Source organism: Theropithecus gelada, chromosome 15 (genome assembly GCF_003255815.1).
Source record: "Theropithecus gelada isolate Dixy chromosome 15, Tgel_1.0, whole genome shotgun sequence".
Lineage (NCBI taxonomy): Eukaryota > Metazoa > Chordata > Mammalia > Primates > Cercopithecidae > Theropithecus > Theropithecus gelada.
Genome location: NC_037683.1, coordinates 29434910 through 29454636, shown reverse-complemented (window position 1 = coordinate 29454636; position 19727 = coordinate 29434910). Strand labels below are relative to the sequence as shown.

The 19727-nt window shown below is 38.1% G+C and overlaps 1 protein-coding gene across 2 annotated transcripts in view; it reads right to left on the bottom strand.

The window, feature by feature from the left end:
- Positions 1-15002: 15002 nt before the first annotated feature.
- C15H9orf84 (chromosome 15 C9orf84 homolog) overlaps positions 15003-19727 on the bottom strand; it is a 106569-nt gene continuing 101844 nt past the window's right edge. For both annotated transcript variants that reach the window (XM_025359850.1, XM_025359851.1), the window contains one exon: positions 15003-15248. In XM_025359850.1, coding sequence (XP_025215635.1) covers positions 15148-15248 — 101 coding nt within the window. In that variant the 3' untranslated portion in view covers positions 15003-15147. The remainder of the gene's footprint in view (positions 15249-19727) is intronic.

The following is a 19727-nucleotide window of genomic DNA, read 5'->3' as shown; positions in this document are numbered from 1 at the left end:
ATAGCTGTTCTGAATAAAAACTAAGTAGATTAGTGAAATGAGAGTAGAAAGAAATTACTAAGATGATAAAGACAATTTTTTAAAACCAACAGCCAATATGGTGAAAGACTGACACATTCAGGATATCAGGAACAACATAAGAATACCTTTTATCACCACTATTATTCAGCATTGCTTTGGAAGTCTTAGCTAATGCAGTAAGCTGAAAAAATGAAATGATGTAAACATTTTAGAAGAATTATCTGTATTTATGGGTTATATAATTGTACACCTTGAAAACTCATGAGATTCTCATATAAGAAATACTTGAATTTATAATAGAATTTGGGAGGCTAGCTGGATAAAAAAGACATAGGAAAATAACATTTTCTATACTGACAATAGCTGGTTTAAAATGGAAATGGAAAGTATATCCCCTTTCTACTTTAATGATACAACTATAAAAATACTTGGGAATAAACAAAAGTGCAAGGGCCATAAGAAAGATTTTATTGATGTTATAAAACAGAGTGTAAATAAATGGAGGGACATGGCAATTCTAGGATATGAAAACAATTTTGGCCAGGTGCTATGGCTCACACCTGTGATCCTAGCTCTTTGTGGGGCCAAGGTGGGTGAATTGCTTGAGATCAGGAGTTTGAGACCAGCCTGGGCAAGATGGTGTAACCTCATCTCAACAAAAGATGCAAAAATTAGCAGGATATGGTGGCGTGCACCTGTAGTCCCAGCTACTTGGGGGGCTGAGACAGGAAAATCGCATGAGCCCAGAAGGTTGAGGCTGCAGTGAGCTGTATTCATGCAACTTCACTCCAGCCTGGGCAACAAAATGAGACTCTGTCTCAAAAATATCAAACCAAAAAAAAAAAAAAAACCCAACATAAAAATACAATTTCATTAAAATCTCAATCTTACTAAATAAAATTTCTGCTTCATCGTTAATCGTTGTGTGTGTGTGTGTGTGTGTGTGTGTGTGTGTGTAAAACATGAGGAGGGGATGGGCATGGTGGCTGATGTCTATAATCCCAGCCTAGGCAAGATAGTGAGACCTTGTCTCTTAAGTTTTTTAAATTAAAAAAAAAAAAGCCTCTTGTAAAAATCATTACAGACCAACAAACAAACAAACAAAAGCAAAAACCTCTTGTAAAAATCATTACAGACCAAAAAAAAAAAAAAGAAAGAAAAAGCAGAGCCAGGCATGGTGTGTATTTGTAATCCCAGCTACTCGGGAGGCTGAGGCAGGAGAATCGTTTGAACCTGGGAGGCAGAGGTTGCAGTGAGCCAAGATCGCACAACTGCACTACAGGTATAGGAGAGATAATGGGCTATGATGAGAAAAAAATGAGTAAAGGGTATGAAAAAGCAATTCACAGAGGAGAGAATCCAAACGAAAGAGCACATAACTCCACTAGTAAGCAGGGGAAATGTAAAGACAGTGATAATGAGGTATCATTTTTCAATCCCTCAAATTAGAAAACGAAAAATAAAAAGGCATATCCATTAAGAACTTACATGCCATGTTCTAAGTACTATGTGTATTAGGTTATTTACTCCTTATTGGTGTGACCTTCAACAAATCAAATTCTCTGGGTCTCCGTTTCATCACCCATAATTATTTTTAAAATTTGAATGAGAATATCTTCTTTGTCTCCTTTGCACAGATGTGGAAAGTGAGGCGCAGGTGAGTTGAACATCATCCATAATCCGACAGTTAATGGATGATAGAACTGCTATCCGATGTCGAGCAGTCCAGCTCTAGAGACCACACCCTAAACCACTGTGCTGTGTACCATTGCTGGTGAGGATGAAGGAGACTGGGCAGTTTTATACCTTATTAGGGTGTAATGTGCTATAACCCTTTGGGAGAGGAATTTGGCAAAATCTCTGTAAATCCCAAACAAGATTGAGGAGTCTGAGATCGGATTAACCCTCATGGCTTCAACTTAACTGTCATTCAGGTTTGGAGAGGCACGGTACAAGGAAGCAAAAATAAATAAATACAGAAATTAAGCATGAGGATTATGTCTATACAAGAACATTGGATGTAGTTACTGGTACATGGAACTAACTGGAAACAAATAGATCAGAACCCATCAAATTTTGGGGAGGATTTGAGAAAATGGCCCTAAAACTGTTGAAGTCGAATAAACTTAACTTGAGGCCCTTAAACTTACATTTCAGAAAGTAAGTGGAGAAAGCTTTGTAGTCCCTAAGGAAGACACTCTCTGAAGGGGTCCAAGGAGCATAATGGATAAGGGAGGACTTCCGGAGGGAGGAGCTGAGGATGGGTGAGGATGGAAAACCATGGATAAGGGTTTCTTCCAGAGGGTAAAATGACGACCTACCAGAGGAGGGCCTTCACATCTGTACGGCTGGATTTCGGAATGCTGACCACTGACTTCCGTGTGTCTCTCATTCTTTCCCCCTTCTGCATGGGAAGTTCATTGAGTCTCCCGCTCTTGTGTTTTTAATATTGGTATGTGAGACTGGGGGAAATGACAATAGATAACCAAAAAGTTTGTAGGTCACTAGACTTTCAGTAGCCATATCTAGCCCTGATGGGGAAAAACGAGCATTACCTCATAATCCTGGCCTGTGAGCTGCCTGCAGTGACTAGCTGAACTTTGGTGTTCCTCTCTTGAGGTGGGACTCATTGTATTCTGTGTGTGAGAGGATGAAAGAAATGGCTATTTGGGGACCAGAATGGTAGAGTGCAGTAGAGAAGAGACTTTCTAGCTCTTCACCAAATCCTATTTCTTTTTCTTTCCGGGCACCCTACTAGAGAGATTACAATTTGCAGCCTCTTTTCTAGTTAGATGTGACCATGTGCCTCTGGGCAGTGGAATGTTTTTGCTCTTCCCTTGTTTGCTGTCTGTTTGGAAGTGAATACCCTGGGTGGGCTGGCAACCGTGTGTTGAAGATGACAGGCTCTCTGTGTGACTCTGTGGAGTGGAGTACTCTCCTTGCCCTAAGCAGGTGATCTCAAGTGGTCAAGAAATAAATTTCTCAATGTTAAGCCACTGAGGTTTCAGGGCTTTTCTGTTACAGCACCTAGTACTACTGTAACAAATACAACCTAGAAAGCTATCTATGATATAATAAGTACAGTCTTCCCTTAATATACGTGGGCCATTGGTTTTAGGATGTGCCCCTCCACCCCACTCCAGTTTACAAAAATCCACTCATACCAAGTCTGGCTGTTGGCCCTGCAAAACCTGTGTATATGAAAAGTTGGCCCTCCCTATAAGTAGGTTTTGCAACTGGCAAATACTGTATTTCCTTCTTTCCTCCCTCTCTCCCTCCCTCCCTCCCTCCTTCCTTCTCTTTTTTTTTTTTTTTTTTTTTTTTTTGATGGAGTTTTGCTCTTTGTTGCCCAGGATGGAGTGCAATGGCATAATCTCGGCTCACTGCAAGCTCCACCTCCTAGGTTCAAGCGATTCTCCTGCCGCAGCCTCCCGAGTAGCTGGGATTACAGGCGCACACCACGATGCCCTTCTAATTTTTGTACTTTTTAGTAGATGCAGGGTTTCACAATGTTGGCCAGGCTGGTCTTGAACTCCTGACCTCAGGTGATCTGCCCACCTCAGTCTCCCAAAGTGCTGGGATTAGAGGTGTGAGCCACCCCGCCTGGCCAAAATACTGTATTTTCTATTCACATGTTATTGAAATAAATCCACCTGTGAGTGGACCTGGTAATTCAAACCCTTTTTGTTCAAGGGTCAACCATATAACATTAAAGAAGTGGTAGCTTCAGCTTAGCTAAGTTGAGTTGACGTCATAGCCATATACCATGTCTTATATCCAAATATTCCCCATGTTCAACGTGGCTGATATTCACAGCTTCACAGATGATAGTCAACTGTCATCTAAATCAAACGGTTTAATTTTTAATTTCCTACTGCTTCAAATTAAATTCATTTTTCTTCATAGTTATGCTAAAACTAAATAGGCTCAAGTCATCACACTAGAATCCCTTATCTAGCTTTTTGATTACTAAATTAAGGTGTTTCTATTTAGCGGCAGGGGCAGACAAGAATGGTGGATTGGTTATATTGACACTTTGGGTGTAGCTAGATGGTGGTCAGTTTAAGATGTTCTGAGAAATTATGGCAAAAATCTTCACATGGGAGTTGATATGCGCAGAAACTGCCATAGTGATGGTTTTTCTCTTTGATGAGAAGCAAGTGCGACTGATGATGACTACCATTCTTTATTTTTTTATTTTATTTTTTTTGAGATGGAGTCTTACTCTGTCACCCAGGCTGGAATGCAGCGGCATGATCTCGCCTCACCACAACCTCCATCTCACAGGTCCAAGTGATCCTTCTGCCTCAACCTCTTGAGTAGCTGGGATTACAGGTGTGCACGACTACTCCTGGCTAACTTTTTTATTTTTAGTAGAGATGAGGTTTCGCCATGTTGGCCAGGCTGGTCTCGAACTCCTGACCTCGAGTGATCTGCCTGCCTCAGCCTCCCAAAGTGCTGGGATTACAGGCATGAGCCACCACATCTGGCCATGACTACTATTCTTCAGTAAGGTATACTGTGTTCTTTCTGTCCCTGCCAAAAATTGCACTCTAAAGCCTTTTGTTCAAAATTTGTTTGGATTATTATCCTGTGTCGAACAGATATTTGTTAAAAGTTCTTTTAATTTTTATTTATCTAGTTATTTACCTAGAAAAAGCTTGTCCCAGCATTTCTAAATAAGATTTTTTTAAAAAAGATGGTGACTGGAATATCACCATAAATCCTCTGTGGAAACAAAACAATTCCATATATCATGTTAAGTTTACCCTAACCGATTGAGGGATGGTATTTACCTATAAAATCAAACAGTTCCAAAATACTTTCTATCAACAGGATGGCTGGAAATCCCATAACAGTGGGGTTGCATCCCATAGGAGTAGCATAAACTTCCCCTCGCAGCTCCCTTAATTCTAGATTGTTACAGGATGTAATGCGCATTTTTTTTACCTTCTCATTTTGCAGGTTTCTTAGTATTACCAGATAATGCTGCAAATACACTTTCTCTTTTTTTGCCATTTAATATAGATCATGGATCCAAAATGAACCCACAGGTTGATCCCTTTCTTTATGGGTATTATGTTTGAATTAGGAATAAGTCCAATAATTGCCTCAATACATGTCTTTTTTTTTTTTTTTTTCAGCTCTCATTCTGGATTACTATAGTTTGCACTCTTCACCCTGCTCAACCCAGGCTACTCCACTTATTAAAATTGTTGGATCCCTTGTTTTAGGGCAGGCCTAATTATTGGGGGTATATAAGGAGCCTCCTATTGTGAGAGGCAAGGAAATGGGACATCCTGGTGTTTTTCTCCAGTTGTATTCTGAGTCTCAGTGGCAAGGGAAGGAATATCTTATGCCCATCCACAATTGGAAGAGACAGTTGATGTTTGGTGAGGCCCAGACTTGGGCTGGGCTTAGGGACTTGGAGTAAAGCCCCTAAAAAGACCTCAGAGGTGAGCATCACTATCACCAGCAATGAATTGAAGGGCAAGCAGTTCCCATTAGAACCCTATGTGGATGTTGTATTTTGTGCTGCATTCTTACACTGTATGCCATATTTCATATAGTATTTTTCTGTATCCTTTTACGTTTAGATACACAAATACCATTGTGTTTCAATATTCAGTACAGTAATGTACTATACAGGTTTGTGGCCTACGAGCAATAACTTATACCTTATAGCTTAAGTGTGTAGCGGGCTACCCCACCTGGGTTTGTGAATTATGCTCTATCATGTCCACACAATGATGAAATCACCTAATGATGCATTTCTGAGAATGTATTCCTGTAGTAAGCATGCATGATGGCAAAACGGTAGTAGAAAGAGGAAAGTAGGACAGGCACTGTTAAGCCAAGTTAAGCTTGTTTCAGAACGGAAGAAGTGATTAATAGTATCAAATGCTGAAGAGAGGTCAATTAAGGTGATGTCTAAATGTCCTTTGGATCTAAGAAGGTAGAGGTTAATTATGGTAGTAATAGGGTGATAATTTCAGAAGTCAGGAAATAAAGGTGGATTATACTTGTGGTCTTCAAACATTTTTGCTTATATGCAACCTAAATGAAATAATGTCAGCCCTGTGTATCTCCATGTTACAGTTGGCATCTAAATGTTTATCATAAGTTTATGTATAATATATATCATAAGTTTATATATATCATAAGTTTATATGTATAATTTAATATATAATTTTATTAAAATTACAGCATTTTAACATGAAATTATTTCATTCTTCTTTTAAATATATTCAGTGGAATACAAATACCATCATCATTTGAAACCTACCGTCATCCATTTAAAAATATGCAAATCATGCTCTCCTTTAGTCAGAAATGTTACGTGATTCTTTTTTCTTCTCTAAAATCATACTACCAATTTACTTTCCCCACAAAATTTAATCCTGTCTCAATTACCCTTTTATTGCCCCTCATCTCCAAAGTCATACTTCATTGGTTTTGTGAAAATGGATCTGGATCCTTTAAATATCTTTTCTTTGCCAATTGGCATAATGCTGATTTGTTCACAGAGGGTGTTGGGGAGATATTCCAGGAGGAAGGAATGGGTATGTCTTCCTGGATCTCACATGGTTTTCTCCAATGCTAGGCAAAGTGCAGCTTTTTCTAGCTCTTCATGAAGGCCGTAGTGCTGTAGCTGGGAGCCTCAGACAATGTGGCTCTGAGTCTTAGCCCAGGCTGCTGCTCCTCATACCCTCTCCTCAGCGCCTCATACATACTTGCTGGGGCCCTACAGTGATGGCCATTTAGCAAGCCAGTCAACTGACCTTTGCTCTGCACCAAAGCCCAGAGCTTTCCAAGCCCAAGCTGTACACAGAAGGGTGGTAGGTTTCTACAGAGGGCAGCCTGTTTATTTCCTGGTTCCAGCAATGCCTACAGTGGTGCCACAACTCTCTCTACGTCCCCCACCTCCATCAACTCTGGCTCTGCTGTGTGCAAAAGGTTTTTTGCCCACAGCCCTCCTGTCATGAACATTGTGTGCTCTAGGCCTTATCCTGCCTACCAGCCTTGGCTTGCCAATGCCCCAAAGGGTTGTTCTTGTTTTCCCAGCAATTATGGACCAATTCTGGCCCCAAATAAAATAAAATTTCTTTGTTGTCCAGTGGGCTACAACCACACCTTCTTCAAAGAGGTCTTCAAATAGGTGACCAGGTTTGTTTTTCTTTTGGGCTCTCCCTCAACTTTAGGGTACCCTTACAGTTCTCATTCACAGCTTAATACATTTTTACATTAAATTTCCCCTGTTTAAATTACCGTGCAGTTTCTCTCTTGGTTGAACCCAGATTGATGCAAATCCTAATGTAATGTTTACGCTTGAAAGCCTTTTATGATCAACCTATCATACTTCTCTGTAATAGGATATAAATACATTGAAATAATTAAAAAATATTTCTTGTGACCTTAAGACTATAAGTTAAATGGTTTTTCTCAATTACTAATTCAATTTATTTAAGTACAAGTGTTCAAAACCACATAAATATATTATAATTTTTGATAATTAAATACGAAAAGAAAATACATCTTACAAATGCATGATATTACTTAACTAAGAGGGTAGAGAAAGGGGGGCTGACTTTGGAAACGACTGGAACTCTAAAGACAAACGGATTGTTCATAAGCCTTGTACACTAGTTGGTGAAGTTGTTTCTCATGGGGTATGGGTTAACAAATCTGAACCTACCATAGATACAAATTGGGATTGAACAAAACAGTAAATGGATAGAGGATGGTGGGAGTTAAGTGTCTCACTGTTGGAGTGGGGGTTCGGTTTACAGATAAGCAAGCAGGGAAGCTATAATGAACCATGTGGTACTGGATTAGAATACAAATGTAAGAATGAACTCATGTTTATCTTTCTTGTTTTTCTTTTTTCTTTTTTTTGAGACGGAATCTTGCTCTGTCACCAGGCTGGAGTACCGTGGCGTGATCTCGACTCGCTGCAACCTCCGACTCCCTGGTTCAAGCGATTCTCCTGCCTCAGCCTCCTGAGTAGCTGGGATTACAGGCACATGCCACCATGCCCAGCTAATTTTTTTATTTTAGTAGAGACAGAGTTTCACTATGTTGGCCAGGATGGTCTCGATCTCCTGACCTCGTGATCCACCCGGCTCGGCCTCCCAAAGTGCTGGGATTACAGGCATAAACCTCTGCACCCGGCCGAACTCATGTTTTTCTTAATATAGATATTGATGGATAGATGTAGATAAACTTGTAGATATATGTATATACAGAGATGACTATAACACATCTATTTTTAGCTCTGTTTGCTTAGAGGGCCTTGGAGCAAGGACACTTCAGTAGCAATGAGCATATCCAGTGCCCAGATTTTGGTGGCTAATGCCATTCTCCAACAAAGGGTACTAGAGCTCCTTGGAGAAATGACTGATTCTAGAGCTGGGGCAAGGAATATACTAGATGAGTCTTGATATCTTGTAATGTGAGAAAGTAAAGAAGTGGTCAAAAAACAAAATGGTGGGGATTTATCTAAGGAACATAGGAGCAAACGGAAAGAGCTCCCATTGGCTAAACCTAGAATAATTTAAACTTTTTTTTTTTTTTTGAGGCAGAGTCTCACTCTGTTGCCCAGGCTGGAGTTCAATGGCACGATCGTGGCTCACTACAACCTCTGCCTCCTGAGTTCAAGAGATTCTCGTATCTCAGCTTCCCAAGTAGCTGGGATTACAGGGGTATGCCACCACACCTGGCTAATTTTTGTATTTTTAATAGAGATACGGTTTCACCATGTTGGCCAGGCTGGTCTGGAACCCTTGACCTTAAGTGATTCACCTTCCTCGCCCTCCCAAAGTGCTGGGATTATAGGCATGAGCCACCACACCTGGCCAATAATATTTTTTAAATGTCATATTGAATTATAAACCTACCTGAGTCCATTTTATGTAGTGTAACAGAATACTACAGACTGGGTAATTTATAATGAAGAGAAATTTATTTGGCTCACTGTTCTGGAGGCTGGGAAGTCCAAAAGCATGGCATGAGCATCTGGCAAGGACCCTCTTGCTGTGTCATCCCATGGAAGAGACAAAAGGGCAAGAGAGTGCAATAGGGCAAGAGAAAGGGGGCTCAACTCATCCTTTTTATCAGGAACTCACTCCTATAGTACTAACTAACTCACTCCTGAGTTATAATAATATAACTGCAATAATACCATTAATTCATTCACTAGGGCAGGGTCTAATAAGCTCTTAAAGATCCTTCCTCTCAAAACTGTTGCATTGGGAATTAAGTTCTCAACATTTGCCTATTGGGGAACATGTTCAAAGCATAGCAAACCCTTAGTATACATAAATATCTATGAGTAAGTACTATATAAATAAATAATTGAATACGTAAATAAATTGGGGGAGAAGAGATAAATCTCCTGTACAGAAAGCTTCCAAATAATTTATATAGATACCCTTTCCTCAAGGAGGTGGAATATAAGTCCCTACCCCTTAAATGTGGACTACACTTTAGCAACTTATTTCCAAAAAGTACAATATGGAAAAGGATAGGAAGTAACTTTTTAATAGGAAACCTGGCAAATGGTACCTTATCTAGGTGATCAAATTTAACATAATCAGTGGTGAGTCATGTTGATAACATGTACCTTTGATACTATGTATTGAAAATGAAACTTTAATTCTGTAGTTTTCCTCCTCAAAGCGCATAACCCAAGTCTAATCACGAGGAAAACATCAGACAAATCCAAATTGAGAAATATTCTATAAAATACCTGACCAGTATTCCTCAAAACTTCAAGGTCATTAAAAAAAAGGCAAATTTGAGAAACTGTCACAGCCAAGAGGAGCTTAAGGAGACATGATGGCTAAATCTAACGATATATCCTACATGAGGGTATATATATCCTATATAAGGATATATCCCTATAGGAGATCCTATAACATAAATAGGACATTAAAGAAAAACTATGAGCTCTGAATAAAGGATGGACTTTAGTTAATAATAATGTATCAATATTGGTTCTTTAGTTGTGACCAATGTACCATAGTAATAGTAATGTAAGATATTAATAATAGGAGAAATGTGGTGTTTTATGTTTGGGAACTCTTTATACTATTTTTGTAAATTTTCTGTTAATTTCCTCTAAAATTGAAAGTTTATTTAAATATTGGCTGGGCATGGTGGCTTACGCCTGTAATCCCAGTGCTTTGGGAGGCCGAGGTGGGTGGATCACCTGAGGTCAGGAGTTCGAGACCAGCCTGACCAATCTCGTGGAACCCTGTCTCTACTAAAAATACAAAAAATCAGCCAGGCATGGTGGCTTGCGCCTATAGTCCCAACTATTCAGGAGGCTGTGACAGGAGAATTGCTTGAACCCAGGAGGCAGAGGTTGCAGTGAGCTGAGATCACACCACTGCATTCCAGCCTGGGTGACAGAGCAAAATTCCATCTCAAAAAAAAACACAAAACTTTATTTAAATTTTAAAAAGTAAATGTAATGGAAATGCATCTCTTAGTGAGAAGAATGGGATGTTATGGTGGTTTAATTAAAGGAGATTTTGCTGATCCCAATATTTCAAATTGTTCCTTTATTTACTGCTCTGGTAGTATTTAGATCTTAGGTCTTGGACCTTAGTAAGATTCAGGATGGGTGACAGATATATATTTATTTTGCAAAGTGGAAGGACAATTGTAAAAGTGGAGGATGGAAAAAAAGAGAACCATTGTGATGTGTAGGTCTCAGGTGTGTTCTCTGGCTTGGGAAAGAGTGCCTGTGGAAATTGAAGCACTGGAAATTTACTCTTTTACAACTGTTGGTGCCTATGTACTCACTCCTTGAAGTGTCTTTGTAATATGCTCTAATGGTAGGTGTACCTCAGTCTAAAGACTTCTGATATATATCATCTTGAGAAGTTCAGCTGTGAAAGAGAACAGAGCAGGAGTAGTTGGAGAGGATATGAAGTCTAGAAAAGCTTCCTTCAGAAGCTTCAGTACATTTAAATGTCAAGGGGAAGGCCATTGTTGAGGGGAGGAAGGAAGGGAGACGGCATGTGGACTTCAGGTTTAGCCTCAGAGTTTTGAACATGGTTTAGAGAAAGCTCTATATAGAGGTTATATGCACAGCTCAATTTATAATAAAATGTACTTTGTGTCCCATTTACAATGTTAACATTATAACATTATCATTATTATGGTCACTGCCTTGCATACTTTGTCAACTCCCTTGCCCCACTCTCACTTTTGCTTCCTTACACAGTCTTGACTAAGCCGCAGCCCTTTTTTTTTTTTTTTTGAGATGAGTCTGGCTCTGCCGCCCAGGCTAGAGTGCAGTGAGGCAATTCCAGCTCACTGCAAGCTCCGCCTCCCTGGGTTCACACCATTCTCCTGCCTCAGCCTCCCGAGTAGCTGGGACTACAGGTGTCCGCCACCATGCCTGGCTAATTTTTTGTATGTTTAGGAGAGACAGGGTTTCACCGGGTTAGCCAGGATGGTCTCGATCTCCTGACCTCGTGATCCGCCCACCTCGGTATCCCAAAGTGCTGCGATCACAGGCATGAGCCACCGCGCCGGCGCTGCAGCCCTTTAAATGCAATTCTCTGTCTTTGTTTTCCTCCTTTCTACTGAGCACCCCTCCTCCATGTGTGACCTATTTAATGCTCTCACTTCAGAGTCATGAGCACTAATTTAAGAGGATCTTTATATTTTCTGGCGAACATACACTATAGTTCCCCATTCCCTTCACTCTCTCACTCTTCTAGGTGACTGTTTCATAAATTATTTCTTCTCAAATCTCCAATACAGTCTCCTTCTTCACTCTCAGCTTCCTTGCTTTCATATCACTGAGGTTGAAAGTGACTCTAGTTTGTCCTGGGAAGTTCCAGTTTATCTTTCCCATTTTGCTTCCAACTCTCCTGACAATGAGCTTAGCTGACCTGAAGTGACTTCAGACCCAACACCAGATGCAAAGGCAACTGTCTTACATAACTTTTAAAGCAGTTCCCACATTTGTACAAGGCCTAATCCTTATAATAAACCCTTTATTCTATAATACTCAGTGGTTCTGCTTTTCTGATCAAAGAAACAGAAAAGTTAAGAGGAAAAAAATAGAAGCAATCAGAAGAGAATGACCATAATCTCCCACCACATCTATCTGTATCTCTGCCTATAATCTCAATGGTTCTTCTTATGTCTGTGGACCAACTCTCTATGGTCCTAGCCAAGACTAACTCCCTCCTTTTCTGCACTATATCCCATGTCCTTTCACCTTCCCAGGGACTTCTGTCCAGCAAATCTCTGTCTCTGTCTCCATTAGCATTTGCTCCTGTACTGGAGCATTCCATCCCATCCATTTATTTACAAACACTGTGAGATTTTTCTGTTAAAACTACCTTCTCTTGACTTCTTCCTCTAGCCAATACCCCATCTCTCATCTATCCAGCAAAAGTTTCAGAAAGAGTTGTCTAAACTCCCCATCTCCTGTTTACCTTTCCTGTGCTTTCTGGAATCTATTATAATCAGGCTTTTGCCCCACCATTGCTCCGAACACTGCTCCTATCAAGATCACCAAAGAGCTCCACACTGGTAAATCCGATGGTTCTCTTTCCTCCTCTCATTTGATTTGTCAATAGCAGTTGACACAACCAATTACTCTCTCCTTCTGGAAACATCTTCTGCATTTGGCTTTCAGGAAATCTCCTGGTTTTTCTCCTACATCACCGATCACTTCTTCTCAATCTCTCTCTTTTCCTCTATTTCTGTCTAATGTTATCCCATGGCTTGGTGGTTGAAATTTTTCTATTTTCTATCTATATTCACTACCTTGTTAATCTCATCCATTTTTATAGCCTTAAACATCATCTATACTTTGATGACTCCCAAATTTATACTTTCCAGATTTATATTTTCTATTGAACTTGAGACTTACATAATACAAATACCTACTTAGTATCTCCACTTGGAAGTTTAGTAGGTATTTCAAATTTAACTTGCCCAAAAACTGAGCTCCCAAGCTCTGTAAAGTATGCCTTTCTCATAATCTTCCTCATTGCAATAAATGACAACGTCATTCTTCTTAGGTCACAAACCTTGGTGCTATCCCTGATTCCTCAGCTGTACCTTCAAAATGTATCCAAATGTATAAAGAATGACAACCTTTGTATTTATTACTCTAGCTCCTACTGTTAAAAGTTTGAGAATGTGTCTGTCCATATATTTTTCATGACAAAGTTGGAGTCAGCCTAAATGTTCATTAGTGAGAGAATGATTAAATATATCATGGCAGATTATATTAAGCAGCTGCTAAGAAGAATATGTATCCAGTAGTGCTGCTATAATATGACACAGGCATTCCTAAAAATCACCAAGCTATATAAAATCACACAATAACCACCACAGGGCCTGTGGGAAAATGGAGTTGGGGCTTAATATTAAAAAATTTTGCCAGTAACAGTAAAAAAAGACAGAAATCTAAAGAAAATGATAGCACACTTTTAAACATGTTAAATGATTAAGGAATACACAAATACTATAATACATTTGGCTCCTTACCTTGAAAAATACTCAAAGTTTGCTCTTGAGCCTGTAGGCCCCACTGTCCCACTGGCCAGCCCTGCCTAGCAGCCATGGTTGGTACCCTTTCTGCTCAAGGAAAAGAACAAAAGAGAGATAGAAAAAGAGTGGGAGAATAAATAGAGAAAAATGGCAGAGACCTGAGAGGAAAGTGGGGAACAATTAAAGAAAGGGGAAAGTAGGAAGCTGCTTAGCCAAGTTGCAACTGGCGAGTTACTGTGAGGTGGTAGCAGGTGGGCTATCTAGCCAGAAAGTTGAGACACCGAATGTGGCATTAGCTACATTGTGTGGCTCAATGACCCTGTGAAGTGTGGTGTGTGTGTGTGTGTTTTGTGTATTCCTATCCAGCTTATTTCAGTTGGGTATCGTTTTTGAGTTCACCTAGTGTTTCTTGTGAACAAAATTGCATATCAGAATGTGAAATTCATCTTATGCCCACATTGTTCCCTGATACAGTGATCATTTTGGAAAATTTTTGAATTTTCAAAGGTCTATTTTAAAAAAACAGAAATGAGTTGTGCAACATACAGTATTTTATATATTGTTTCCCCCCTTTTTTTTTTTTTTTTTTACTTTATGTTATGGACATCCTGCCTTGTCAGAGCACACAGACTTACTTTCTTCTAATGGTTTCATGGTATTCTATAGTCTTAAGTTGTTGGTCTATTCCCCTACTGACAGCATTTTTATTGTCTATAATTTTTAACTATTACAAATTATATGGTATTTCATTGTGTAATTGGATATTTCTTTAAGACAGATTCCTGGAAATGTGGTTGTTGAGTCAAAAGATAGGAGCATTTTTCATCTTAGTGGGTTTACACAAACTGCGCTAAAGAAGCTGTACAAATAATATAGGAAAGTGTTCTTTTCTTCAATATGTAGATATTAGATAGTGTGAATATTCAAAAATTTTGGCAACTGATAGGTGAAAAAACAGTAACATTGTTTTAATTTGCATTTGTCTAATACGTAATGAAACTTCATTGTGTTTCAAATGTTTATTGACAATGTTTGTTTTTTTCTGAGGAAATATCTATTCATATATTTTGCCCATTCTTCTATCAGGTTGTCTTCTTTCTATCAGTTTGTAGGAATTCTTTAAATATGAGGAATGTGAACTTTTTTTCCTATTATCTGGGTTGCAAATACTTCATCTTAGTCATTTGTTCTTAAATTGTGTTTACAGAAAACAATACTTTAAGTTGGAAGTTTTCTAACTTCAATTTTGTCCTAGGTTTTAACTTCCTTGATGTGGGAGGGTTAACTGCAGTGATCTTCACTTCCTGACTCAAAGGGTCAGGCTCTGTTGGAGACTCATTTAAATGTCTTGTGTGTAGGGGTGTCTGGAAGACATTTTGAATCTTATGATAATTATTCTACTAATTGATAAATTAGAATGTTTAACTTACAAAGAAGCAAACCATAGGGCAGAATACATATTATGAATATTTAATACAGAAACACTGAGACATGTATGAACAATCGCATTTTCTTTAGTGTATAAATCTAAATAATTTTGCTAGTGGATTAGCATCAAAAACAGTACAATATTGCATGTAACATTGCTCTTCTCCTCCTTCAAAAAAACCTCAGCCGAGTCTGCCCATCAACTCTACCCGGGACTTTTTCATAGGCTAGACGTCGTTTTTTGAATTGTGGTACTTGTGAGTACATAAAACCTGTTAAAAGGAGAAAAAGGAAAACCATTTTATTGCTTACAATAGTAAAGTATAGGTTTTTTTCTTTTCCTTTTTTTTTTTTTTTTTTTTTTGAGACAGAATTTTGCCCTTGTCACCCAGGCTGGAGTGTAGTGGCACAATCTTGGCTCACTGCAACCTCTGCCTCCTGAGTTCAAGCAATTCTCTTCCCTCAGCCTCCCGGGTAGCTGGGATTACAGGCACCTGCAACCACGCCTGGCTAATTTTTTGTATTTTTAGTAGAGACACGTTTTGCCATGTTGGGCAAGCTAGTCTCAAACTCCTGACCTCAGGTGATCCACCCGCCTCGGCCATTCAGAGTGCTGGGATTACAGGTGTGAGCCAACACGCCCGGCTGAAGTATAGGTATGTTTTCCTCACTGTTCAAATGGATTTTGTGTCTTCATCATCATCTACAAAGTGTCAAAATTTCCCAACAGGGATAAAATAATAACTATTAAAAAGTGTGTTTTTAACATAAATGCCTCTGAACCTAATGGCCCGGTATTAAAAATTAGTGATAAATGCATATATTTTTATGCTCATGCCTTGTACAAGTAGTTAAATCTCCCTGGATTTCAATTTTCTCTTCTGTGAAATGAAAAGTTATAATACGTAATCTCTAAGTTCTCTTCTAATTTTAACATTTTTAAGTAAAAACGATCCAAAATGGTTTGGGAAGCAACTCAGGCAGGGCTTCCTAATTCCTGAACGTTTCCAATAAGTCCTCATTAATTAGGATATAAATTAGAGGCTCATTTTGACAGACTTTGAACCTAAAACAAAGACATATTGCCTGGTGTACCTTGTATCCATTTTTGTGGTGCAAGTGTATACAATTCTGTCAGTTTTTTTTTTTTTTTAATTCTTTTTTTTTTTTTTTCTGGTTTGCCCTTCTATTCCTGACTGCAGCTTTTTCTCACTTGGGCTAATTTTCTTCTCATGAACATATACCCTCTAGGGAATACCATTTTCACTAGGGACATATTTCTTTTCAGGGAGAGGTTATGTGTTTAGGAATCTATCTATAAATTCATGTCTTTAAAGGCATGTCTGAAAACAAATCTTTAACTGAGGAGCTAAAGAATCCTTAAGTAAACAATTAGATGAAATACAGGGAATATTAATGATGACAGGACCTTGGTCTTTCGCTGTAGAACTGTGGGAGAACCTGGACTATCAGTAGCATGCTGGTAAATGTTTAACAACCAGCTCTCGGGGTGGTGTGGGGGAAACAAGGAAAGGCGTGATTTGTAGCATCTGCCAATTTTTCTGATATGAAGACCCCCACCATGGCTGATTTTAAGCTACCAATGTGATAGAAACAATGTTTTTTTCTGGATATTAATCTCTCACAGCCAATTCTAAAATTTCTAAAAACGCTTAAATTTCTTTTTCTATAGCTGCCAGGAAGCTTTCCCATGAAATGAATGTATATTTTGCACCTATTTAATAACTCCAATTTATCATCCATATATTATTTATATATGGATATCCATATATAGTTATCCCTATATTAGTATCCACGTGTTCAATTATAAAGCACACACAAATTTCCAGTTAACCAATACAAAGTATCCCAAGTACATTCACAGATGAAAACAGTTTTGAAGAGATTACCAGCATTTTGGACTTTATAAGCAAAATTCACTACATCCTTGCCAAGTTGGATAAAGAATCATCATTAATAAATGGAAGGAGTAAATAATAAACTGACAACAATGCAGTTGTCAGAAATAACAAAAGTTCAAAAAAACCCCAACAACATGAGAAAAACCCCACTCTTGGCTCAAAGAAAAAATTTATAATAGATCAATAAGAAAAAAATAAAAATTAGAATACCATATTTAAAAATAGTATTAGTAGCTCATATTCAGCTGCCATTCCAGAGTCTTTAATATGCCATTTTTAATACTCTTGCTTTTAAGTTTTCCCTCATGAGCTTGATCCTTGACCCACAGCTGTAATATGAAATTTATTCTAAGCCCTGATGAATGATAGCTGGTGATCATGTAAGAACTCACCTTATATGACTTTTTTATATATGATACATTTACGTGAAAAATTCCAGATTTGGATACTTACAGAGGCTGATTATGAAATCAGTAAAATGGAAAACTAAAAATTATGAAACAGTTTTAATAATTATCCCTGGGGATATAATCTCATAATTGCAAGAGTTAGGGTACCATTATGTAAAAGTTTAAAAGGCAGGGTGGAGTGCAGTAGTTCACACCTGTAATCCCAGCACTTTGGAAGGCTGAGGCAGGCAGACTGCTTGAGCCCAAGAGTTTGAGACCAGACTGGGCAACATGGCAAGACCTTGCCTTTATAAAAAATACAAAAATTAGCTGGGTGTGATGGTGCGTGCCTTTTGTCCCAGCTACTCAAGAGGTTGAGGAAGGATGATTCAGCCTGGGTGACACAGCAAGACTCTGTCAATAATAATAATAATAATAATAAGTTTTAAAAGCAATGTATTTTGTTAAACAGACATGACAAAAAATAAAAATAAAGCAATGTAGTAAGCAATTATACCATGGAGATCCCATATATACACTTCAGGACAAATGGAAAATTATCTTGAGGTTATGGGTTATACTAATGGCTTTGGATAAATTTTCCAGGGCTGTGCCAATATTAATTCAAAAAGTGTTGTATCTTAAGCAATGTATTTGGAGGTAATGATGTACTATGGAAAACCAGTTAAATAAAATTGGTCATATTGAATGTAGATATTAGTATCAAAGAGTCATGTGAAATGTTTGAATAAAATTATCTCATGGAAATAACTTGGAAATTGGAAGAAATTAATGTTTCTAAATTGACATTATTTTATAGAGTATGTGATTTAAAAATATATAACTAAATTAATGAATTAAAATATAGGTAGATGTTTGACCATTCTACTCATATACCTATAAGCTTTAAGCTTTTTCTAACAGTTAATGTTAGAATTTATTTAAAAACGACTTCTGGGTCTTCTCATTGAAAAATGGGAGGTCATATACTGGAGTGCCCTGTGTTCAAGAACATATAGTAATTCACATGCATATTTTGTTTCAGAGTAGAAAAATACGAAATTTTCATCCAGTTTTATGAAGTTAGCATAACGTTTATGTCAAAATGTGATAAGGCACAAATAAAGAACACAATCTAATATCATGAATGTGGACATGAAAATCATAAATAAATATTAGCTACCGTATTTAACAGCGTGTTAAAAGAATCTCTTAGGCCAGGCCCAGTGGCTCACTCCTGTAATCCCAGCACTGTGGGAGACCAAGGCGGGTAGATCGCTTAAGCCCAGGAGTTTGAGACCAGCCTGGACAACATAACAAAACCCTGTCTCTACTAAAAATAGCAACAAATTAGCCAGGCATGGTGGTGTGTGCCTGTAATCCCAGCTACTTGGGAGGCTAAGATGGGACGATCGCTTGAGCCCAAAAGGTGGGGGTGGCAGTGAGCCGATCATGCCACTGCACTCCAGCCTGGGCCACAGAGGGAGACCCTGTCTTACAAAAAAAAAAAAAAAAAAAATCTCTTAGACAAGGTAGCATGAAATATTAAATAAAACAAAAATACAAAAATTTAAAAAATAAAGAATCATCCCTCCAAAACCAGTTATGTTTATCACAGAAATCGCAAAGATAATTTAATACTAGTAAACCTGTGAATATAATCTTTGACATGAATAGGTCAATAGAGAAAACACATTTGATTTTTCCCAATATGTACTAAAATGAGTTTGGATAAAATTTAGCATCTATTTTTCACAGAAGTTTTTACAAAACTAGACACAGAATACTTCCCATTAAAGTGAGGAACAAAACAAGTTGTAACTATTAAACTAGAGCAAATCCAAGTATTACAAGTCCTGGAGCTTATACAATCTGGGAGGTCTTTTTAAAACAAAACAAAGAATACAAGATTTTCCTGGCCCCTCTCAGGCCTCACAAAAAAACCTATGAAAAAAAGAAGTTTGAAACCTCAGCTTCCCTCTGGCCTCCCCTTTTTCTCCTATCCTGGGGAAGGCCACCTTTGTATGGCCGTTAGAACTTAATATCTTGTTTTAGATGCTTGGGCCAATGCAATACGAAATGACACTGAAAGAAAAGCTAGAATCACTAGAAATAAGAAAATTAAATTGTTCTTTTAAAAATTTGATAAGCTTAAATGTTCAGACAACTCAAAAACTTCCACTAGAATGGAGCTAATAATAGTGCCTATTTAATAGAATTGTTAGAATTAAAGTAAATAATCCAATAAATGACTTAGAATAGAGACTGGCACCTAATTAGGCTTTGTTAATAAATGTTCAATTAAATATACCTACCCCACAAAGAGGTTAATTTTCTAATTCACTGATTCCTCTGTTTAATCTTTGTTGATTTTAGTCTCCTGCTTTACTTAGAGTTGCACTGCTTTTATTTTTAACTTCTTAAGTTGAATGCTTAGTTC